Consider the following 25,525-nt stretch of genomic DNA (forward strand, 5'->3'; position numbering starts at 1 on the left):
TTGGTCCTACCAAATGCATCCTTGTTTGCCAAATGATCAAAAAAAAGGCTTTTACTACATCAAATCCTTGTTTCTAAAAATATACATTTTTTAAATTTCCCTGCTCCTCATCTCAATACTTCAAAACAGACTCCTTTTCTTGTATACTAGTCTTCCAAAGTAGCTCTGTTCCTCTCTTGTATTAAACTCTCTTGAAAAGTGTAGCCGCCATACCAAATCATTAATTTTTTTCTCCCTGTAACATGCAATGTGGATTACATTAAACCTTCGTGTACAAACCTCATTTGTTCTGCTACTTAAAACCAGCTCAGAATCCAGGTAGGGGCATCAAGAGGTAAGAAAACCTGTTGGGGGAGAATACAACAGAACCATTAGCTGTCAAAATGATTTCCCTTCACCGCCATAAACTCTTCCCATTGGGAAACAGATTTCTTTGCTCTGTTACCAAGAGAATTCCTATAATTTGCTGTGGTATGAGCTGTGCAGCATGTTTTCTGCACAGTGTAGTCACAGGTGATCTCATAATCATATTTATATAAACAGAAAACAGACATTCCCCCCCCCAAAAAAGCTGTGCAGATTGAACAAGATGCTGAACAAACATAATATTTCTGACTTTATTCTTGAACTCTGATGATTCAGAGCAGTCCTTTATTATCTCTCCTGACTCCTCCAAAAAAAAAAAAAAAAAAAAAGCTGTTATTCCCAGATGACAAAGCCCAGTTGCTACAGGTGGAAAAGAGACTAATTCTTTTCACTCAAAGCTTACCACTTAAGGGCATTGGTCCTGAGGCCTGATTTTTTCCTCTAGGTTGCTGTCTTGATCCTTTTCCTAAAGTAGGAGGGCTCCAAGCTAGTGTTTGATGTATTGTTGCCTCTTTGTAGGTGAGACCCTTGGATTCCCAGCTTCTGATGGCCTGCCCTAAGGCAGGATTATTTAAATACCTCATTTAAAGTATTTTTTTTAAGTCATATTCAAACTCTATGGGGAAAAGAGCTGCTCCCTCCTACCGGTGGTAATCAAGTGCTCATTATAATCTACTGGCAGAGGAGGACTCCTGAGGGTCTTCATGGGGATGGAAGGTAGGCATAGAAGACCTTAAAGACTCACACTTGTTAAGAGAGCAAGAGCCTGGGGCGCCTGGGTGGCTCAATGGGTTAAAGCCTCTGCCTTCAGCTCAGGTCATGATTCCAGGGTCCTGGGATCAAGCCTTGCATCGGGCTCTCTGCTCAGCGGGAGCCTGCTTCCCTTCCTCTCTCTCTCTGCCTGCCTCTCTGCCTACTTGTGATCCCTGTCTGTCAAATAAATAAATAACATTTTTTAAAAAAAGAGGGAGAGCAAGAGCCTACTTTTCCTGAATCACCCTCTGCAAAACTCCTTGTCTGGAGAAGAGGGGCTTCCTGAATGGTCTTCTTCTACCTTTAAATGTTGGAGTAAGTAGAGTGTGGTCTCCAGCTCTCTTCTCTTCCCCATCTGGAAGCCTGGCCCATCACATCAGTCTTCATGGCTTAAATGCCACCAACACACTAATGATTACCAAATGTTTATCCCAGCCTCATCTTTCCCGAGTTCTAGATTCACATGTTGATTGCCCTCCCTGTTTTGATGCTGGATGTGTAATGTGGGGCTCCAAATCACCATGCCCAAAGTAGAACTGCTTATTTGCACTGCCCATGGCCTTATCCTTCAACCAAACCTATTCCTTCCAGATCTTGCCTTTTTTCTGGAAAACAGTATCATCATCTAAAACAGTATGATCATACTGATCATCATCACCATCAGTAACATATCAACAGTGTCCTTGATTCCTTTTTCCTCATCCCCACAGTCAAGACATTCATAACTCCTGCAGATCTTACCTCTACGGTGCATCTTGACAGAACCCACTTAGCTCTCTCTCCACCACCAAGTCCTGGTAGGCCGTTCTCTTGGATCCCTGCAGGGGCCTCCTGTCTTTCTCCATGCTTCTGCTAAGGATCGTTTTAAGATGCAAATCAGACTGCATTTCTGCCTACAATCTTCTGTGGGCTCCCTACACAGGATAAACGTCAGAGGTATCCCCCTGGCTTACAAAGACCTATATGATTTGGCTCCTGACTGTCTTTCCATTCTGTTTTCCCCTTCCCCACTGTTCTTGAGCCCCACTGGCTTGTTTACTGTGCTCCATGCCCCAGGTTCACTCCTTTCTCAAAGTCGCACTCGCTGTCTAAAATGCCCTTTCCCTTCATTTACACAAGACTGGTTCTTTGTCTTCAAGTATATCTCATCTTAAAAATCACTTCATCAAAGAGACCTTTCCTAACCACCAATGTGAAGCATCTTATATCACCTTATTTTCTATAGAGTCTTTATTACTTTCTGGACATTTCGTTTGGTTTTGAATGTTATTGTCTACCTCTCCCCACTGAAATATAAGCTTCATGGGAAAACCCTGCCCTTTCAATCTCTCATTATCTTTGGCTCCTAAAATCATGCCTAGCTAATACATAAGTAATGGAATTGTATATGCCCATGTGCTTGTGTGTTTGTGTGGATGTGCTTTGTCTATAAATGAATGTACAAATCAGTCATTTACACATTAGTACGAGTTACTTAAATCAAATGGCTTTCTTAACACCTAGAAAAAGAATTAAAAGTTATGATTGGGGGAGATATGCCATACATACTTTTGTAGTGTGGCTTATTCTTGAGGAATATATCTGGGTAGGTTATTGTGGTAAGAAGGGCATGTGTAACTTAAGAGCATGGAGTCTCCTCTTTCAAAATTTGGCTATGCTGGAAAGTGTGTTGAGGAGTGAGATAGGTTGTCCCTTCTTAATTCTTTTCTCCGCTGTCATCCCTGCTTTTAAGATCCCGAACTCAGGCCAATACTTTTAAAACTTTTGATACACTCTGTGTAGTGCTAAATAGGCATTTTGCAGTAGCCTGACTTGGGTCCATAACTATGTTACATCAGATTGTTTCTATAGAACACAGCTCAAAATTCAAGAGAAATTAATGCAACAAGTTTAGAATCCAGCTATTTTTGTAGTAGGCATTATCTGTATCATACACCTTTTTAGCTTACAATTATTTACTCAGATAATACTGGGTATATTGGGGCAAGATATCCCAGCCTCTACATCATGTTCAAAACATGATTTTCCTTTCATCTGTTGCTCTACTAGAGTCAAGTAGAAGCAAGCATCCTTCCTTAATTACAGAATAATCTCTTAGATGTTAAGGAGTTGGGAATATTTTTACTTCACTCAGTTCTGCCTTGGTCTGTCTCCATACATCTTGATTAAGGCTTGTGCCTGAATCTTGCCTACTACCCCCTATAACTTCCAATTATGAGTTGTTTACTCCTAGGATCACAACGCTTTAAAAATTGGGTATCCTAGGGCTGTTCCTTAGCCTCTGGCATTGTTAGATTTTCTGTTCATTTCCAGTGTTTTAAATATCCTTTAAGTTTTGTCAAGTAGGAATTATTTCACTGTAGAAATTTTAAGTCATGAAGGGAAAGAAAATAGATGATTTTAGGCATTTTTTCCCATTCTGTATAAAAAACCTTTTGTTAAAAATAAAAGAGAAAATGTGTGCTATTTTAAAGTTACATTACTTCCAGATTTCTAACTATCATAGGAAGAATTTGACAAAACCTGGTTATCCTAGCTGTTCCCTACATTCTCTTAGCACAGTATCAATGACAGTATACTGAGGGGATACAGGGATGGGAGCATTAGAACTCAATCCAGGTAAGCTGGACTTCCAACCATTACTCATTGTATGACTCAAATTGATTTTTTGACTCAGCCTTGGTTTTCTTGCCCGTAAAACGGGCATGTATTAAGCAGAGCTGATGAGAGGATTAAGCACTATGGGCCTCAGAGCACTTTGTCAACTGAAAATTGGTATTAATCCAGGAAATAATTACACTGACATCAACTCTCAAAACGTCAAAAGGAATAGAAACCATCAGAAATGAGCATGAGTGGGAAAAGTTTTATGAGCAGAGGTGGAAATTTAAAAATATTTACCACATCACTCCACCATGTGCTAGGCATGCGCACTGTATTTACATGATCTGTTATATTATTTAGGTTATATCATTAAGTGATAGAAAGTGATTTTGTCCCCCCCGAGGTTTACTTATTTATTTTTTGTTCCTTAAACCCTTCTCCTAAAAAATGAGTTTTATTTTTTACCTCTTTAATATTGTGCTAGAAAACACTATTTGTTTTGCAGAAAAAAGAATCGCTGTGGATGTTTAACATGTTTTGGGTTTTAGTTTCCCAACCTCTAATAACTCTAAAAATTACAATACTATATCGTATACTTGAGTAATAGGACATTGCAATTTATTATATCTTGCTGCTCTATTTCCAGTGGATCCTAAAGTAACATGTATGGTTTTATACATTGTATACGGCAATCTCAAGGGATCACCATAATCTAAATAATACCCCTGGGTATGTACAGGGTACCATACCCATGGTTTTATATAGTGGTGGCCCTGTCTAAAAGTCACTTTATTGCGTAAAGAGAATGAGCACCAATGTCCTTAGTTACACAAGGAGATTAAGGCTCAAGAGAATAAATGATTTGCTCATATCCAGTTCAAGTTTCAGTCAATGACAAATCGTGTCTCTATTATAATCTGTACTCAACCACTCTCATTCCACCTTGGTTTCACTTTTAAAGTAAGCATTCTATACATTCTTCCTCACATACCTTATAATTTGGGGAAAATTGCTTCTCTCTTTGCTTCCATTTAGTATTTCCCACTTTTAAAGCATACAGCGGAATTATACTCAAGCTCTTTGGGGCCAGGGACTATCATTATTCTCTTTGGCATGGAAAACACCTAGTAGAATACATGCTTCCAAAAATTTCAGAAACGGTAAAGGCCTATTTCTATACCCATAAACAGTTAGCATTTCTTACACATAAAAATTTAAACACGAAGACCATTGGAAACCCTTTTAAATATGTTCAGCTCTGACCTAGCTGGCAAAAAAAAAAAAAAAAGGCAAGATAATCCGCATGAGCATAGCCATGCATTGCTAATGGAAGTGACCACAAGAGAAGGTCTGGTCATTCTGCCCCAAGACCAAAGATTCCTGTGATACAAGGTTGGCCAGCCACTGGGGTCAGTAGGACCCAAGAAAGACATATTGGGGATGTTCTCCCAGCAGTCATGTTCTGCAAAGACTTACTGACCATTCTGGAAATCAAGCCCAGTCTTCTTCTTTTTTTTTTAAGATTTTATTTATTTATTTGACAGACAGAGATCAGAAGTAGGCAGAGAGGCAGGCAGAGAGAGTGGAGGAAGCAGGCTCCCCGCCGAGCAGAGAGCCCGATGCGGGGCTCGATCCTAGGACCCTGAGATCATGACCTGAGCTGAAGGCAGAGGCTCCAACCCATTGAGCCACCCAGGCGCCCCCAAGCCCAGTCTTCTAAGTCTCTGAGCAGAAAGCAGTAGGAGTCCAGGAGTAGGATCACTGGAGATAAATGTCCAAGGCATCTATCCCTATACATACTCATCTATCCCTATACACGTACCCCTTACCTAACAACCGAGATGGGGCCAGAAGGAAACACAGAACCCCACACAAATCAAATATTCTTCTCAGGGGAAATTGTATTCAGCCATTCGGAAATCTCACAGCCATCTGATCTACCCAGGAGAACCACAAGGTATCTGACGGATGCAATCATTTCCTCTCCCTCCATCCTGCTTGAGACAGTGTTCTCATTTCTGGGCTCACAGATGAACTCGTTAACTCTCTCAATATCAGAAAGATTATGCAAAATCTTCTTAGTACAGTGTTAATGGAGATCCACCAGGAGGTATAAAAGAACACGAGCTTTAGAGTCAGATGGACATGAGTTCGAATACACCCACACCACTTACAAGATGTATGACACCCCTAGAGGCAAACTGCTCACCTCCTATCAACCTTAGTTCCTTAACCTGAATAACAGGGACATGAAAATCTGTCTCAGAGTTGTAGTGAGGATGACACGAGAGCACTTTAACTAAGTACCCAGCACAGGGTCTCGCATATGACTGCTGCTCAAAAAAAAAAAAAAAAAAAAAGTTAGATCTCTTTGCTTTAAAAAAAAAAAAAAAAAAAGATTTTATTTATCTGACACAGAGAGAGAGAGCACAAGCAAGGGGAGCAGCAGATAGGCAGGGAGAGGAAGAAGTAGGCTCCCCACTGAGCAAGGAGCCCCATGTGGGGCTCAATCCCAGGACCCCTAAGGCAGCCACCTGCCTGGCTAAGCCACCTCTCTTTGCTTTTCTACTTCACTGGACTGATACATGGGTTTAGGCCTACTGGTACTTAGCTATATCACAGCAAGTGAAAAGAGCAAACCAACTAAATTCTCAGCCTGGCTTCATTATGGTCCTATGTAAGGAATCCTGGTGAGATGGACATTCCCAATTGCGTTCCTGTTTCCTGCAACTGTATCCTCTCTGAGCTTAATCCTCTGAACACTGGCGTTTCAACTCAGCCACAGGCTGGAGAGGAAGTGCTGTAGCTACAGTGTATATACATTTTTAATTGGATGATTAACATTTCACATCAGCTTAAATGGGAATGAAAACAGAACTGCTTTCCTCTGCATCATGATTTCCCCATGGCTTTAATGTCTGTTCCCCCAAGAGGATCTTAAAGGGCAGGTGTATTTCATTTCCAGATACCCTAATAAGCAGTTTCTTTGCCACCAAGAAATGTCAGCACTGCTGAAAACAGGCCCTCTGACGGTAGGCAGGCCAAGAGGCAGAGCAACCCAGGGACACAGCCAGAGTGCAGCACCACGCAGCACTAATCCCTCGGAGGGCTTTCCCTAGGACCTTATCTCAGCCTCGTGCTGGGGACCAGAGAGCTGGAGATAAAATGTTCGGTATGTTTCAGCACACTTGCTTACGAATAGGTGATGTCATAGCAGTTGAAAGCAGCTCACAAAAGCAAACATAAGGACAGAGCAAAACAAAGGAAGGCTGGATACTAGATTTCACAAGATTTGCTCCATAAATGGCACACGAACAGCCTGTTACCCATAACTGAAAAAACACTGGGCAGTAGACTCCAGGCAGCAGACCCAAAGCATCTTGTAAAAACCTGGGAAAGACCCATTTCAAAACTATTCATATCCTTTATTCTTATGGCCCAAAAGAAGAGTTTGTGTTCAGTACTTTTAAGTTTTTTTGCTGGCAGTTACAATCCTTGATTTGTCTCCAGGGCAGGACTGCGTGAATAGCGGGCGGGGAGCACGAGGCTGGAGGAGGACTAAGATGCTGACCACGAGGTCCCCTCATAGGAGGTCCATGAGAATTCAGTGTGCGACATGCTCAACAGGAAGCTCCATGGTCTTTAGATTAGTGCCCCAACCCCACGCCAGCCACCTGCACTCAGTTCCACAAAAACCACAGTGTAGGAGAAGGGAAGCTAAAAATATTTCATCCTGGTCTTATCTGATCCTTCCTACAGAGTCTAGGTCACCCAAAGCAAGGACATTGGCAGAAACATCACCCCATTCAGCCGTATGGGTAATGAGTGTGTGTGTGTGTGTGTGTGTGTGTTCAGAGAGCGGGTGTTATGAATGTACAATGTGGATGAATATAAATTTCCTCTCCCTTTTAGTCTCAAGCTATCTTCCAAAGGGAGCAAATGTCAAGTGCACGGAAGGCCTTAGGCCTGTTAGCTCCAAGGGGCTCACAAGAGCACGGGTCTCCTCCAGGGCACTTGTAAATAAGGTTGAGGTGGTAACTTTCATTTTTCTCCCTTCTCCCATTTGAAAATAAGATAATGAAAATGAAAAATTTCAAGAACCACTTTTTTACATTTCTTTTCTTCCATATTCAGGCCTCGGGCTGCATTTTTTAACAACTTTATTGAGACATAATTTATATACCAGAAATGTCACTCATCGAGGGATACAGTTCAGTGATTTTCTTAGCAAATCTACAATGCCCTGCAACCACTACCCTAATCCAGTTTTAGAACATTTCATCACCCTAATAAGATCCCTCTTGCCTCCTGACAGGTAATCCCCACTTCTACCTCCTGCCCCAGGCAACCACTAATGTAACTTCTTGACCCACAGAGTTGTCTTTTTTCAACATTTCACAGGGACCAATTTTAATATAAAAAGGTCACGGGTTGTCTACATGATAGTAATTGCATTTTAGTAATACAAAAGGTAGCAATTTACCTCAGGTTCTCTAAGATTTTAAAATAATTTTTGTGTTCTGCACCACAAAATCTCTACAGACATTTGCAAACTACAAGTGAGAGAGGTTTTCGGTCTTTATCCCTTTGTCCATATATGGAACTGTGCAGCCCTCCTTTAAAACAATCCCACTATCCTCCCCACAAAGGTAATCTTGGCTCATGTATTCCAAATCGCTGGGGGAAAATACCACACAATAGTATTTTGAATTAACACTATAACTCTTGGGATAACACCTTGAGCCTAAATATCCTTGGTCCAGGGAGTCAGGTAATCATAACACAGTGCTAAGGAGGGAAATCCAATGAGTTCAGCTTCTTACTCTTATCCCTGGCCTCAGCATGTCACCCTGTAGATACTAGTCATTGGCCCCTGGACCCATTAGGAAGCGAGTAGAGCCCAGGACCTTGAACAGAGACCATGTACACGTTCTCCCTACACACAGAGTGACCTATTGTTACTAAATTCAAAAGAAAAAAAAGTGTAGTATAAAAAAGCAGAACTTAATTGCCATGTCATGGCACTGCATGAGCAACAAATTTAAGGCCCAATGGTATTTTGAGAAAAGAAGGCAAATAAAAAGCAGGTCTTACATGTGACTGTAAAAGCATTTTAATATCTGTTGGGGATAGTGCATATTATAGCATGAAACCGTGGTACTTGGCATTTCTGCACAAAGCCAGCTGGAACGCCGTCAACGTTCCTCAGCACACAGGCCTCACATCCTGCCTCTTCCCAAGAATGAAACATAAACTATGTATTATTAGTTCATATTCTGCTTCATTCCAGAAAAGGGATTTAGATCCATAAAACGCCTTACGTTCTTTGGCCACCTTTCCTGGCACATGACCCAGAAATGCCAAATCTATTGGTGATCATATTTGACAACCTTTGTTTAGCTCAGCACATATAAATCCTGTATTTTGTGCTAAAGAGAGAAGACAGCTTACTTTGGTTCTATCATTTACAATCAGAGTATTATGTTTTGTATTTGTTTTCTTTCTCCTGTCCCCTGCCCTCTGGAGCCCAGGGGGCTTTTTGACATGGTCCTCCATAAATTGTAAACTATTATTAGGTTATCATTATAAAAAATCATGGGTTGAGACAAGAAGCAAGACTCGCTGTAGTCCCGAACTGCAGAGATCCCCACTGGGGTCTACAAATGAACCCAGCAGAGGGCTAATTATACCTTCTCATTCCTGCATTGCAGTTATAAAACAACACATCACCACAAATGTGGCAAAAGGATCATGAAAATGTCCTTCCCTGAAGGATTCTATGTCTGATGATGCTTCAGCCAGCTGAAACATGGCAAGCCAGAACCCCTAATCTCATCCCTCAAACGAAAGCACCGCAAGTCAGGCTGCTCAGAGGGGGCTCAGGATTCAGAGTGAGGTCGCATCAGAAGTGGCTTGGGTACTGCCCGTCCTTTCGTCTGTGCTTCTAGAACTTCACATTTAGGGAGACAAGGGTCAGACCACCCAGAAGAACCTCATGTCGGTAACTTCAGTATCAAGTCTTCTTGTCATGAGAATGTGGATCAAGCCCTTTCTTCTACAACTGCTACACCTGGGTTGAGTCCACAGCAGGGATAGTAGTGAAAAGTAATCTTGAAAATTAAAAGCTTATGTTCTGACAGATGAAGCCAGGAGCCAGGATGTGCAAACTGAGTGAGATAATATGGCGTTCTTGATCATCAAATCGTCAGGTGGTCTTCTCTACTCTAGTCATCAGGCATTAAGAAGGAGATTAATACCATTTTTAAACTAAGTCAAAGGAAGCAGTACGATAGGGGGGCATAGCATAGGATCCAGAACTATTCTGCACTCAGTTTCTTGATTTTACAAATATTTAGTGAGCCCCCACTATATAGTAGGCCCTGTGGGACACAGTAGATACAGAGGGATAAACAAGACCGATGTTAGGTTGAATCCCACGAAGTTCATACCTCAGTAGAAGAAAATGGATGCTTCACAGAAATAGGGTAACATTTCAGATAGCAGTGAGCATGAACCGTATTGAAAAGAAAATAAAGCAGGATTATGGAATCCTGGCATTGAGAGCATGTATGTATGTTCTATGCACGTGGAGGAGGATTTTAATAGGGTGGTGTGACTCCTTACACCAAGAATTGGCAAATCACCTACTCAGACCTCTAGTTATCCACCTGAAATTCATCCAGGCAATTCTAATCTTAGAAATTATGAAAAGGGGTTACTTTTCCCTGGCCTATTCCTTTAAATAACCCCTTTGAGTTATTTGGTGGTTTCCTTCTCTGTCTGGGCAGCTGTGACTCTCTTCTCAGCCCCTACCACATCTATTCTTGCGGGAGAGTACCCGAGTGCCCTGGGTTTTTCTCCCCAGTCCTTCTTCCCCTCCCCTTGGGAATGTTCCGTGTCAGTTATTACTTTGGAATAACCAACAAATGATCCACATTAAGGCATCAGTGATTCATGATGATTTCATCAGGGCAGAGCATTTGCATGAAACAAAAAGTGTTTCAATAGGAACCGCGTTTGCATAACTTCATTGTTTAAAAAGTACATTTGTATAATTTATCTCTTCAATATCCACGGCAGCCCTAGGAGGTAGGCAGTCTTGATGTGTTATTCGGTTCAGAGCATGGGGCAGAATCTGGCAAAAACGGGGTTTGATGAAGGATCTTGGAAACAAGGCTGCTGCATGAGGACCTGGGCACCGGGAACTACAGAACGTGGATTCTAAGCCCACCCCTGTGTTCCCATTCCGTCGGACTCCTGGGGAGCTTTGGCTTTGTCCCCTGAAAAGATCAGGACTGATCTTTTCCACCTGCTGCTCCCGTCCACCCACCCACTGAATTGTCACGAAAAGCAAATGGTACAACATCTACGGGAGAGCTCTGAAAATTCTAAGATGTAAAAATAAGAAATTTTTGTCAAAAGACATTTTAAAAGTGTCTACCGAGAGCTATACTAGGTGCCTGGGAGAGAGACAAGGATAGAACTTGACGTTAGAGTTCAGTCTCATCACGTACCCTTAGCAGCTTGGATACAGCTCCACACCTTCCTTTCTAGTCTCTGCATTGCAAATTGCATCTCTATTGAGAGCTGAAGCACCCATGAACACTTCGGTCTTATGTCCTTTCCCAGAAGTCTCAAGGGGACAGAGCTCTAAACAAATGAATATGTGAGCTAATTTTGTGGGTTGAAGTCAATGGAATATATAATTAGTAAATACAACGTGATGTTGCTGGAACACAAATGCAAAAATGAGAGGATCTGGGCCTTGCTCTACAGTCCATCCTTATCTGACAGGAATGGTTGGAAGGAAACTTAAGACCCACACATCTCTTCCCTTCACAAGTGGTCTTCAGAAAACTTTTATAGTGGGTGAAGTTTGTTTTCAGAATCCTTGTTCCCCTTTATGGCCTGTCCTGGGCACCTGCCTGACTCTGAACTCCAGGCCAGTCCCCGAGGGCCAGGAAATCTCCTCATCACTTCTGCCTGCCCCCAACCCTGCTGCCCATTGAAATGCTCTGTGTGTCCTTCATACGATACCTTCCTTCTTAGGATCTTGCTACCATAGCCCTGAACACCGAAAGGACCAGAAAAGTCTGAAAATCAGCCTTTCATCTGTTCCCAGACAGACTCTATTATGTAGATGAGACTTTTTAAAAAAGTGTAGGTTAGCCCTTTAATAATACAATAAACACAATCTTTGTAATTAAAATGGGAAATATTAATAAGCACAAAATTAAAAAAAAAACATCCAGCAATCCCACCATCCATTTGCATTCTTATATCTTTATTTCATTTTAAAATCCTGGGATGTTTAAAGAAATTGAACAAAACTGTATATACAAGGATATAACTAATTACCCACATTTAATGGACTTATATTAAGCATAGTTACAGAACCTTTTTCACTTAGCAGTGTCATGAACATTTTACTTTGTTATTGTACCTCTAACCATAATTTTAACAGTTGCACATTAAACTTGTAATTTTTTACCAGAAACGATAGTTTTCTAATTTTTCTCTAACATAAAAACTCTGCACTGACCACCCCCACACATAAACTTTCACACTTGCAGGATTACTTCTAAATCCCCCAAAATAAAATTGCTGGATCAAATATTTTGTGATTTTTTAAAGGACACATATGCCTTTTGGGACCATTCAATTAATCCATAGTAATAAGCTAATGGAAAAAAATTTTACACCCCGTCAACGCAAAGTAGGAGCAGAAGTAGAAGAATTACCAAAACTTTCTAGAACCACCTCAACTCCCAACCGTCAGGTAGTATCTACTGCCTCCAGGCCTGTGTTGAAGTTGTATGCAGTGACCTTTTTTTTCTATTTCTTGAGTTGCCTCTGTTTGCCTACTTTTAATAGTGCTGGTGCTTTCCTGAGCTCATAACGCACAAAGCAATCCCTTTCAACGAGAGAAGGTCTGTGGGGGAATATACCTGGGTAGATATCTACAAGGACACAAGGCACATGGGTGTCTTCAGTGTATCATGTAGATCTGCAGGCCTTGAATTACACTAATAGGGCCCAGCTGACAGGGAAGTTCTCTTTTAACCTAGGAAGGCTCCCTGGAAGGGAGGGGGGGCGGTTCTGTTTTCTCTAAGTTATAGTGCAGTCTTTCTATCCTGTCCCACTCAGCCATGTCTACTGCTAGCAAGACTCTTAACCATCTATGAAGTAGGACTTGAGACGCTTCAGATAAGGGATGGATGTTCCAGAAATAGAACAAAGTAATAGAAGAACGAACCTGGCTTTAAAGGCAAGGGAGGGCTGAGGGAAAGAGGGATATTAAGGGGAAGAAAGGAAGAAGAGAGCTGAAGGGACCCTATTTCATGCAGGACAGCCCTGGACTGTGTTCAAGGCAAGGCGTTCCAGTTGTGTCTAATAACAAACTGGTTTGGGAAAACGACAGTCAGCTATTTGTTTTGGCCCCAAACATGCCCTTTTTTGCCTTTCCAAAATTACCAAAATGTTGTCTGACTAAATCTCAATAATGCCTTACCCTCATGGACTCAGTATTAATAAAATAATGGTTTATTATAGGGGCACCTGGGTGGCTGGGTCCATTAAGCATCCACTCTTGCTTTTGACTCAGGTCCTGATCTCATGCCTTATGAGATCAGCCCCAAGTTGGGCTCCAAGCTCAGCAGGAAGCAGCTTGGATATTCTCTCCCTCTGACCCTTCCCACACTCATGCTCTCTATCTCTCAAATCAATCTTAAAAAAAAAAAAAGGTTTATTATAAAAATAATAGAATTATGGCTCAACGCTGAAAATAGCAGTACCTTGATGTTATTTTAAAAGCAGGTTCTCTCAAGCCTATTTTTATGTACTAGAAAGACAGTGTAAACGTAATACCCAAAAGAAACCAGGAACTTAAGGAATTGAAAAAATTACCTTATCAGTGATCTCTAATGTTGTTCTAAAGGAATGAAGGGTCATCCGTGAAAATAGCCCCTTCATAATCTGTTTCTGTCCCAGGTAAACACAATGAAGTTTCTGGATATCATCTTTGAACGCTTTGTCCATTTTCAAATTTCAGATATGTTATTTAGTCCTTGTTAATACCCATGCTCTTGTGCTCTGGGGCACCTGCATGGCTCAGTCTGTTGCACGTCCAATACTTGGTTTCATTTCAGATCATGATATCAGGGTCATGAGATCAAGCCCTGTGTCAGGCTCTGTGCTCAGCACGGAGTCTGCTTAAGATTCTCTCTCTCCGGGCGCCTGGGTTGCTCAGTGGGTTAAAGCCTCCGCCTTCAGCTCGGGTCATGATCCCAGGGTTCTGGGATTGAGCCCCACATCGGGCTCTCTGCTCAGCAGGGAGCCTGCTTCCTCCTCTCTCTCTTTCTGCCACCCTCTGCCTACTTGTGATCTCTATCTGTCAAATAAATAAATAAAATCTTTTAAAAAAAAAAAAGATTCTCTCTCCCTCTACCCCTCCCCCTGCACACTTTCTTGTTCTCTCTCTCTCTCCCCAAAAACTAAATCCTAGGGGCGCCTGGGTGGCTCAGTGGGTTAAAGCCTCTGCCTTCGGCTCAGGTCATGATCCCAGGGTCCTGGGATCGAGCCCCACATCGGGCTCTCTGCTCAGCAGGGAGCCTGCTTCCTCCTCTCTTTCTCTGCCTGCTTCTCTGCCTAGTTGTGATCTCTGTCTCTCAAATAAATAAATAAAATATTAAAAAAAAAAACTAAATCCTAAAAAAATAAACCACCATGGACCTGTGGTTAAGAACATGAACTCTAGCTAGGATCATATTTGTTTGGTCTGAATTCTAGTTTCACCTTTTACTGGCTATATGACTCTGGAAAAATTTCTTTCTTTTTTTTTTTTCCCCACAAGATTTTATTTATTTATTTGACAGACAGAGACTACAAGTAGGCGGAGAGGCAGGCAGAGAGAGGAGGAAGCAGGCTCCCTGCTGAGCAGAGAGCCTGATGCGGGGCTCAATCCCAGGACTCTGGGATCATGACCTGAGCCGAAGGCAGAGGCTTTAACCCACGGAGCCACCCAGGTGCCCCTGGACAAATTTCTTACACTCAGGGATTCAGTTTTCTCATCTATCAAATGAAGATAATAGAAATTCCTAGCTCATATGGTTGTTTTTCAGATTAAATGAGAAGTCATATGTAGAGCCTCTCCTAGGAGCCTCGTAAATGTTAACTATTGTTGCCCTTATTACCACCATCATTTCTGGACATCAAAGAGACACACATTCTCCCAAAATCCTACATAAGATCTATGAAATGTAAACCACCTAGCTGAAGGAAACTATAATGAAAAATTTTAATAATATTAACATTCCCTTTGTTATCACCAGAACAAAGAATTCTGAAATATAACAGTATTTGCTGTGCATTTACGAACTTCCAAACACCATGCTAAGTTGTTTTGCAGTACTTTTGATCATTGTCATGGCTATATAAATGGGGATTTTTATTTTCCCTATTTTATATATCAGAGGCTCGAAAGGGAGGTTATCCCAAGGCCACACTGCCAGCGCGTGGCAAATGGGAGGAGGACTAGGTCTTACTCCTTAGCTCAGGCTCCTTACTACTCCTTACTACTTACTTACTCCTTACTACTCTAGCTAGAGACATTGTGCAGTCCATGGGAATCAGGACCAGCATTCTTCAGCAATGACCATGTTTAACCACAGAGTAACATGGAATCAGGTGACCAAATGAACTCCTGACAGTGACCTCAGCTTGCTATGTATCTCAATGCCAAGCAGAACCACTGATTCACATGAACTCACTGGGAACTGTGCAATATTATGGTCAGCACCAGGCTGCCTGTTCATCACTTGACCAAATCAGGAGACTTTTCTCAAGTCAGTCAACCCTGCGCCCCTTAGTTTTTCAGGCACACACTGGAATTTCCACCGCTATGATCTGCATGAACCTTTTAATTTGGGGAAGGAAATAAGAAGGACTCCCAAAGTCAAAGTACCAAACCTGCTTAACATACAAAATCTAGTCCACTCCAGAACCATGTTAATCCAAGTCTCAAGAGACAACCAGGTCAGAACACCACTTCTTTGCTCCACACCCAGCTAGTTGGCTTGGGGCTTTTTTCAGGGTCAAGAGTAGGGGTGGGGAGAGTGATGAAGCAATTGAATAGAATAAGCCCCATCTCAGAGTTCTCTGAGAGGCTCAAGTGTTTTTATTGACCTCAAAGATTTAGAACCAGGGATTTTAGAAAATTTTAGCAAATCTCATGAAGCTAGAGGTTTGGACAAGGCAGGGGAACCTTGGATCCTCTCTTGGATGTTCATAGTCATCATACTGAAAAATCACCCTATCATGGATGTGTTTAAGACTGGAGTGTTATTTTCTTTTGAAAACATGGATCAAATTAAACTTTGGAAGGCTGATCAAATGGCACTGTTGTTTTGTGTTCATCCTCTTCTCTGTTTTGTGTCCCCTGGAAAATAAGCCCCTATTATTTTTCTTTTAATTAGAATTCATCTCTGAATTTAAAATCTACCAGGATATCTTTTTTTTTTTTTAAGATTTTATTAATTTGACGGAGAGCGAGCAAGCAAGCACGCACACACAAGTAGGGGAGTGGAGGGGGGAGAAGCAGACTCCCTGCTGAGCAGGGAGCCTGACACAGGGCTCAATCCCAGGACCCCTGGATCACGACCTGAGCCAAAGGCAGATGTTTAACTGAATGAGCCACCCAGGTGCCCTTAAAATCTACCAGGATTTCAAATACATTCTAGGAAAACTAAGTCCCAGGGTACCCTTGCAAAGTGCAAACATTCAAGTTAATATAAGCAGAACAAAAAGTTATTTGATAACAACAACAACAAAATGGTGTCAGGGCTATTTCATGTGTTATCCAGGCTAATCTATGAGAGGTGCCATTGTCCTTACACAGACGAAGACACAAAGGCTCTGAGTGGATCTCAGTCTAGTTGGGGGAGCTTTAAAAATACTGCTGTCCAGGGACAGGTCAGTTGAGTGTCCAACTCTTGATTTTGGCTCAGGTCATGATCTCAGAATTGTGGGATTGAGACTTGCGTCGAGCTCTATGCTGGGCATGGAGACTGCTGAGGCTTCTCTCCCCCACTTCGCACCTCCCCATCCCCCAAATAAATAAATAGAATAAATAAGTAAGTAAATAAATAAAATTTTTTTAAAAACCCCACCAGTGTTCAGACCAATGAAGCAGAAACTTGGGTGGGGTTAGAAAGCTGGTATTTTTCAGAAGTTGCCCTGGTGCTTGATTTGCAGTTGGGGATAAAAATGACTAGAAGCAGGTGTTCTGATCTGCCAACACAAGTCCTCTGGAGCTTTTTGCTTACCTCCGTTTTCTTCTCTTCTAAAAATAGGCCACGTCACCGTCTCTATTTCTTTTCTCTCTCTTTCAGGAGCAGCCTTTATGGGCAGAAATCTCATTTAAGTGTTTTACCCTTTTTCTGTTTTTACAACTCCTGACTGGTCATTAATCAATCAAACACCAGTAATTCCTTGATCCCTTGAACTTTGCTTGGAAGTCAAATAAGGATTCTTTTGAGATGAACCGGCAGAGTGTGTGAGGCAGTGTGGTTTTTGTATTTACTTGGGTAAATGTCACAACTAAAGACAAAACCTTGTTCAAAGTCCTCCGTGACAGAAGAACTAGTACTTCGACTATTTCCGTTTGAATTCTAAAAGGGCAAGGGAACACGGTGCCTAAAAGAGAGGAGTAAGAGAGGAACAGGAGCATTGTCAGCAGCAGAGATGTCTGCCTTTCAGTGAGATGAGGGCCTTAGAAACCAACACATCTCCAGTGTCGTTTTATGGCTTAGGTGACATGGAATTTTCAAAATAAAGAATGTCTTTGATTTTTAAGAATAATTTTATGCTCTATCACATTTTTAAATGCATAGGATCATAACATAAGTCTTTAAAGGATGTGATAACTTCCAAAAAGTTGAGAATTATCACATTAGGTCAGAATTCCTTACCACTTATTGATTGTTTGGGGCTCTGGTGCTGTTTGTTGTACGATAAAAATAGCTAATAATATTGAACACTCATTAGCTGCCAGGCCTTTGTCTGAGTGCTGTTCATGTTAACACATTTCTTTTAAAACCCTATGAAGTAGGTAAGCTTCTTACCTGGCAAGGTGACAGAGCCAGAATGCAACTAAAGTAAATTTCCCTCCTCCTTTGGCCTTTCGTAGCATCTATCCTGGAATGAGGTTTAAAGATAGTAAAACATTGGTGCACCTGGGTAGCTCAGTCAGTTGAGTGTCCAACTCTTGGTTTTGGCTCAGGTGATGATCTCCTGGATCCCAGGATGGAGCCCAAGGGCTCTGCACTCAGCAGGGAGTCTTCTTGAAGACTCTCTCCCTCTGCCCCTCCCCCACCCATGTGCTCACTCGCGCTAAAATAAACCTTAAAAAAACAGTAATAAGATCATTGTGTGACATGAGAGTGGGAGGACATTACAGTTAGGCAGGCCTGGCCCCTCCACCAAGCCCACCCAAGTGGTTCTGTAAAATAACCCCGGTATCTGAGGGCATCACTGTTTCTAAGAGAAATCAGCTGCTTCCCCCAAACAAACATCTGTTCCTTTCAGCAAGGCCCCCCAAACAGTACGCATTTGGAACAATAGCCATTCCCATGCCTTAGAGCCATGGTTCTGAAACACTGGTGTCAAGGAGACTCACCCAAGGCACTTATTAAAATGCATATCCCCGTATCCTTTCTTCTGAGAGTCTGATTAAGTGGGTTGAGGATGAAGCCCCAGATCTTATAACCAGGCTTTCCCAGTATTCCCCACACCAGTGGTGTGTGAACTTGACATTACATACACTGTTTGCCAATAGTTGTCACTGCCTCATGTGTACCCATGCCTTTACTCATATAAATGGATGACTGGTCAAAGTGACTTCAAGTAAGTAATTTCGCCAACATTTCTCTCTTTGGAAAAGCACGGACTCTGTGCGGTATGGTTTAATTTCATAAATACTGTCACAATTTGATCAATGGCAGTATCTTCAGCTCTAGAGATCCTCCTAGGATCTTTGAAGATTTCATTTAGGCCATTCTTTAAAATGAGGAGATATTGTCACTAATCAAGTCTAATGAAGAAGGCTGCCCTTGTACCAACTCCTATGAAAAAAAAAAAAAAAGAGAGAAACACCAAAATCATACATGTGAATTTAGCATTTTGATGCGCTCTGTGTACCACCCAAACAATAAACTTAGAGAGAGTCTTAGAGATATTCTAATCTAAATCCTTTATTTTAGATAAAGAAACTAGAACCTAAAAAAACTGAAGTGTCTTGCCCAAGAAAACACAGAAGAGCTAAAACTGTCTCCTTAATGAAGCTCCGTATACCCTGGTCTGTCTACTGTCAGGAATTCACAGGTGCTGGGGAAGCAGCGAATCCTCCGCAAACAGGCTAGATCCCAATTAAAATCACCGTCAGTGTCAGCTCCTGAGCACACTGCCTGGGAGTTGAACACCTGTCCCCCCAAATATGCTAAGAGTCAAGAACAAATCATCTGGGATGAAACCCTTGCTCTAGATCATAAACCTGATGTGTGACCGGTAGGAATATAATAAGTATCCTTTTTACAGAAGGGACATTTAAATCTGTATGTAGCTATAAAGTTTTGAGAAATTCAGGTAAAAAAAAATTTTCTGAAGGAAAGGGGAGTGTGCTGACCTCTTTTGCTCATTGACCAGATGTCTTGGCCAAGGTTACACACAGGAAACTCTTAAGACAGGTCTGCCAAGAACAGTTATGTCCTGACTCTGTGATGTATGGTTTAGCTCCAGCCATACTGTCTCCCAGTCGAATCTTCCCCATTACTGATTTTTTTTTTAAGATTTTATTTATTTTTTGACAGAGAGAGACACAGCGAAAGAGGGAACACAAGCAAAGGGAGTGCAAGAGGGAGAAGCAGGCTTCCAGCTGAGCAGGGAGCCCAATGCGGAGCTTGATCCCAGGACCCTGGGATCATGACCTGAGCGGAAGGCAGATGCTTAACAACTAAGCCACCCAGGCACCCCTCTCCCCAATTACTGATTTTTAGTCAAAGGTACCAGGCGGCAGAACCAAAAGTCTAAGACTATGACTCAGTTTAAGGCTATGACTAATTCAAAATTTATTAGAGTTCAAGGTGAAAGTTAAAAGGAAAAATTCCTACCAGAAATCTGACCTAAGGTGTATACGTAGGAAGATATATATATACATATATATATATGTATGTATGTATGTAATTATCAACATGTCTTACTTTGTGCCAATCACATGGGAAATCTGATTTGCATGTGTTTGTTTAATGAGCCAAGTTCTGCATAGGATTACAACACCCCCCTCCCCCCTGAAACCACAGCAGTGGTTATTTCTTGGATTTTACTTTGAGGAATGGCATATGAGTGTCTTTTGCCTTGTTCAACCGTAAGCAGGTTACAGGCTTAGTGTTCAGGGTAAGGCTTGGCAGTGCCTGACATATGGTGTGTGATGTGTTGCTCTTTGCGTGAAGCAGCAAAGCAGTGATAGAAGGTAATCTGGGGAGATTCCATCATACTTTATTTGAAAAACAGCATTGTCTCTGCTGGAGCTAAGGTTAATGGTTTGGATTTGCTTGTGTCTCTATCATTTTTGCATAGCTTTTGAATTAAAACAGACAAAAGGCCTGATGTCGAACCCAGGTAAATAAAACCTACCAGATGCCGAAGGCCCCAAACAGGGTTCATTTATGTGACAAATTAGTTACTCTGGCTGTTAATTTTGTAGGGAACCCAGAGAAAGGTATTTGAAAACAGAAGCCTGTTATTACAAGAATTCCCCTTGGATATTCACAATAGGCTATTGAAAAAACAAGGGAGGGAGACGTCCCTGCAGATCTGGGTGTGCCCTGCATTTCAGGCAAAAGGACTAGTCTGAGTGTTCAGGGTCCCCAAGGCCCAGGAATCTTTGATGTTATGCCTCATTCCCTTCTGGCTCAGTGGCAGAAACCTCCAGAAAGTCTAGGGGTTGAGCGGAGATGGGGCACCCCGGAAGTCCAGTGTGCCCTGTAGCCCATGCCGGGGTGGTAGGCAGGTGTGGCCCAGCACCAGGCCGCCTGCCCCTGCAGCATGGGGAGGGAGCGCCCCCACCCCGACGGCCCAGCCTACCGCGGCCATCTGTTCGCCACCAGCTGGTGCTGGCCGCCATGTCAGCGCAGAGCAGTGTCTCAGATGTTCCTCTGCAGCAGCTGAGCTGTGAGCTGCTTTCTCCTGCCTTCCACTCTTTACTTTCCTTGCTCTGCTGCCCGTCCTTGAAAAAGAAAAGCAGAACTTCATTTTTTTTTTTTTTTTTGAGACTGCTGCTGCAGCTCCTAATAATTCTTCATAATGAAGTGCAAGAGACCATTAAGATTTGTCTCGCTTGGGCTTTTCCACACCAGCCTCCCGAACAGCCCTCACGGGGCTGCAGGCCGAGATCTGAACACACAGAGTCGCGCACATCCAGGCGGGCAGGCGGGTGAGCAGACGGCCGACCCCTTCTGCAGTCTTCGCTCCAAGGCAGGAAAGAGCATCCTGCAAGCCCCTGTGTCTGGGTTTCTGAACGGAAGGATCAGGCCCATCTGAAATGAGGAAGGGAAAACTTTAGTCTTCCTGGGAGTGGCAGTGTGGTGCGGTGGTGCGGAGGGAGAACGGGCTCGGAAATGGAATCAGGTTGGTTTAAAAAGCCTTGTTCTATTGGCCTGTCCAAGAGGTGCTTCCAAATCACAAAAGGGAACAGGAGCATCTTTAAGGCTGATAATGGGGTTAAATGAGAACACACGTGTAATACGTGTCAGATAGTGCCTGGTACAGAGGAAGCCGTGTTTGCCTTGGTTTAATTATAGAACAGTAAGTAAAACCTGCTTTTCCACTGCAAAGGTCAGGATTAATGAGATGGGGCACTCCATGTGGACTGACTTCCTTTCCAAAAAAGGGGGGGTACCGCTTCTGCAGTATCCTCTGAGCAGCCTAAATAACCTACTTGCCAGGGTAAAGCACAAAAATCTAGAGGCTGATAAAAGCTCACAGGCCTTATGTATCATCCCCACTGGGGATTTACCAAAGGTTAATGGTGGCAACAGACTAGCAACAGAGGGGAGAAGTAGTTCCAATATCCCACAAGCCCATGCATGCTCACAGTGTCTGGGGAACCTCCAGATGACCAGAGCAGGTGGCATGGCAGTACCTTCCCATGATATCATACCTGCCGTTACTGGCTCCGCAATTGTGAGTTCAATTGGACAAGTTATTCACATCTTCTATAAACCTGCTGTGCAAAGTCTTCTGCCAAGGTAGTTGAGAGGACTTCGATATTATTCACAAGACAATTATATAGAAAAGAAACGGAGTATCTCGCAAGTTCTGTTTATGGCTCAGTAAAGGAAGCTATATCAGATCCTGCCTCCACTTTTAGTAAACTGATCTAGCCTGCATTACACTGTCTTTGCAAAACAAGAAAAAAGAGCTACTCTTACCTTGCACCAAGAAAGATGAGCATTTCACATGTTGTATTTCAGGCTAACAGCACCCTGAAGTGTGCGTCCCCGTCCCCATTTCACAGATTAAAAAATTGAGACTCAGAGAAATTAAGTAATCTGCCTGGGGTCACACATTCCATTATGACGGCAGATCCCCATGTGATTCTGATGTCAATGGGCCACGATCCCTCTGAAAAATGTGGCCCTGTGAGATCAAGATGACAGAGACCTGTGGTACCTGTGGGTCAAGAACTTGACCAAGATCCTCTGGTCAGTAACACAGCCAACACCAAACCTTTGGCTTCTGATGTCTCGATCCCATCGTCCTGACCACAGGACTGGGACTCCTAGAGTACATGGCTGAAGCTTCCAGCACTCCATAGCCCACTTTAAAATACTGAGTGTCACTGCTTTTTTCTTTTTCCTCCACAGACACATTTGCAAGCAAAGTGGCAGCCACCCAGGACCAGTATGCAGACGCGTCCATAGGTAATGTCACCGGCAGCAACGCGGTGAACGTCTTCCTGGGAATCGGCGTGGCCTGGTCCATCGCTGCCATCTACCACGCAGCCAACGGGGAACAGTTCAAAGTGTCCCCTGGCACGCTAGCTTTCTCTGTCACTCTCTTCACCATTTTTGCTTTCATCAACGTGGGGGTGCTGCTGTATCGGCGGAGGCCGGAAATCGGAGGTGAGCTGGGTGGGCCCCGGACTGCCAAGCTCCTCACGTCCTGCCTCTTCGTGCTCCTGTGGCTCTTGTACATTTTCTTCTCCTCCCTGGAGGCCTACTGCCACATAAAAGGCTTCTAAAGGAACAATCAGATATAGTAAATTTATATATATATATACGTATATATATACATAAAATATTATGTATAATGAACAGAGGAAACTGACATTTGTCATGTTCACTTACCTGCTGATGGAATCCAGCTTCAAGAGCATACTCTGTACTAGGGCCGGAATGAGAAACCATCACCTCCCATTCCCAGGGGCATCATCACATTGAACAAAGGCATGGAGGCAGGGGCATCTTTGCAGCTCAGCCTAGAAGGACTGTGTTCTCTCCAGGTTCATAAATTGTTAAGTCTTTGATTTTGTTTTGTGTTTCTGCTTGTTTCTGGTGGGGGCTGGGAGGTGGCTGACGTTCCATTTTGTGTTGTTTCGTTGGGAGGGTCAGGGTTTTCGTTTCTCTTGTGGGAGGTGATGACCAATCTATATGCAAATGGGTTTTTGGTAAAGAAAATTTAAATCCTTACAATTACTCTCTCCAAACACTTTAAAAAGTTATTTTGGATTAGGAAAGGATATGGGCATGGAAGCAGCAGCATGTCTTCACTAGATCGCTAAATTCCACGCTCATCTCTGGAACATGAGCAGAGGTGGAGCTGCCTCTGAGGAGAAGCGTGGGAGCTCGAATGCAGCCAGGAGAAGTGATGGTTCTAGATACAGTCTGGTGTTTAAAGATACGATGCTTGGCACTCTTGTGCAACAGGTACAGGAATGATGTGCCTCGATTCCCATGAACGTGCAAAATCATTTATTTCTTATCTCTTTAGCTCTGGACTGTGATTAGCAAGGCCCTTATTCTGGCTTTCCAGCCTGGCTAACTCCCGGATCCCCACTCCAACCCTCCTCCTGCCCACCACCTCTCATGCAAACAGGAATAACCCCACTCAAAAAGCACATCATTCTTTTCCATCTGCATCACTGTGTGCCAGTCCCATGTTCGCTGTCACCTGGGATCATGCGTCGGTTTTATTTTCAAAAGCATCCGTGGCTTGCACAATTCTGTTCCAGCCATGACTGAACATTGGCTCCTTCTTCATGTGCCTGTTTGGGAATGTTGTTGTGATACCTGTTACACAGTGCATGGATGAAAAACAAAATAAGCGTATCTGTATATAGTAGAGTATAGTGTATACTGTTCTCCCATTCAGCAATGTTGACTGGACATTGAAGACATAAGTGAGTTTCCTTTTCACCTGAGTTGTAACTTTTGTGTTGTTGAGTTTGATTATACTAGGGATAAAAGGAGAAAATGGCTTATTGTTCATGGACCTGCACATTCATTTCTAAGAAGCAATAACAGTTCACTGGGAAGTTAAAGCTATTGAGAGGACAGCAGGCAAACTACCAAGTATCTTCATGGAAAATTAGCCATGTGGAATACACCAGAGGCCTCTAAGCAGTCACCTGTTGACGATTCTGGAAGGCCAAGGAGAGAGGTGTAGATCGGTGGCTGGATTTGATGTGCCCAGGCTTTGAGAGCCCTCATTTCCATGACACCCCTGTCCCCAAAGTATTTATTTCACTTCTGCTCTGTCTGGCACAGAGGGTAGATAGTGGTTTGTTCATTTTATTTTTTTATGTAAAAGGCTATTTTGAGCCCTGTTTCTTTCACCACCCAGACTCCTCTGACTGTGTCTGCAATTCCTGAGCAGGAAAGGAGCCAGGGAGACCAACTGGCCCTTGCAAGTGCATCTTCTTTACTTAATGATGAAGGAGTAAGCAATTAAATGAGATTAGTGCCTCCCAAGAGGATTGCGCTGGGAGGTTTTTCAGCCTGGAAAAGGAATGGCTCTTTCTATTTCAAAATACCAAAGAGCATGGATAAACCCAACATTCCAAAGTAGTGAAGCCAGTGAGGAGGACAGATGGAATGACATTGGTCCCATCTCGGAGACGTCTCTCTCTAAAAACAATCCCAGGTCAGAGACACCATTGGACCTCTGTATTGATTCAAAGATACTTAAGAGATAAAAGCTGTTCAGTTATTTCCTCTTCTTCTACTCAGTAATCATGATCATTCATTTAATGAACATTTGGTGACTGAATGAATAATTAAATGCTGGTTACTACTCAAAATGCCAGGTACTGTGCTACTCTTGGAGCCTAAAACATGAACAAGATAGCCCAGATCCCTGCCCTCAGAGGGCTCACGGCTAATGTGATTGCTGTTTCCATGGGTAAAAGATAGCACAGTCATATGGAAACAGTTTTATCTTGCAAGGAAAAACACAACTACAAAACTCTTAACATAAACACATTGAAATTGTACCAATACAGTTGTCCAAATATCTAAGATTTTTAACTAAGAAGTAAAGCACAGGTTAGGGGAAGCATCCTATGTATCCTTGGCTGATCTTGGAGATCTGTACACCTCCCCACTGTAAGCCAAGAAAAGCAATCATGTTGGTGATCCGGATGACTGAAAAGGTCCAATTAACCCCAGTTTTAACTTTGTTGGTCAACAGTACATTTCTATGCCCCATATCTCTGCAGTTCCTCATATCTCCAGGAGACTCACCCCAGCAG

The 25,525-nt window shown here is 42.7% G+C and overlaps 1 protein-coding gene across 2 annotated transcripts in view; it reads left to right on the plus strand.

Moving 5' to 3' along the window:
- The window catches only part of SLC8A1 (solute carrier family 8 member A1), a gene marked incomplete at its 5' end in the record, with an annotated part of 323,496 nt that extends 300,196 nt beyond the window's left edge, over positions 1-23,300 (plus strand). For both annotated transcript variants that reach the window (XM_080813957.1, XM_080813958.1), the window contains one exon: positions 22,641-23,300. In XM_080813957.1, the coding sequence (XP_080670083.1) occupies positions 22,641-23,017 (377 nt within the window). In that variant the 3' untranslated portion in view covers positions 23,018-23,300. The remainder of the gene's footprint in view (positions 1-22,640) is intronic.
- Between the last annotated feature and the right edge of the window lie 2,225 nt (positions 23,301-25,525).

Source organism: Martes martes (assembly GCF_963455335.1).
Source record: "Martes martes genome assembly, chromosome: 9".
Lineage (NCBI taxonomy): Eukaryota > Metazoa > Chordata > Mammalia > Carnivora > Mustelidae > Martes > Martes martes.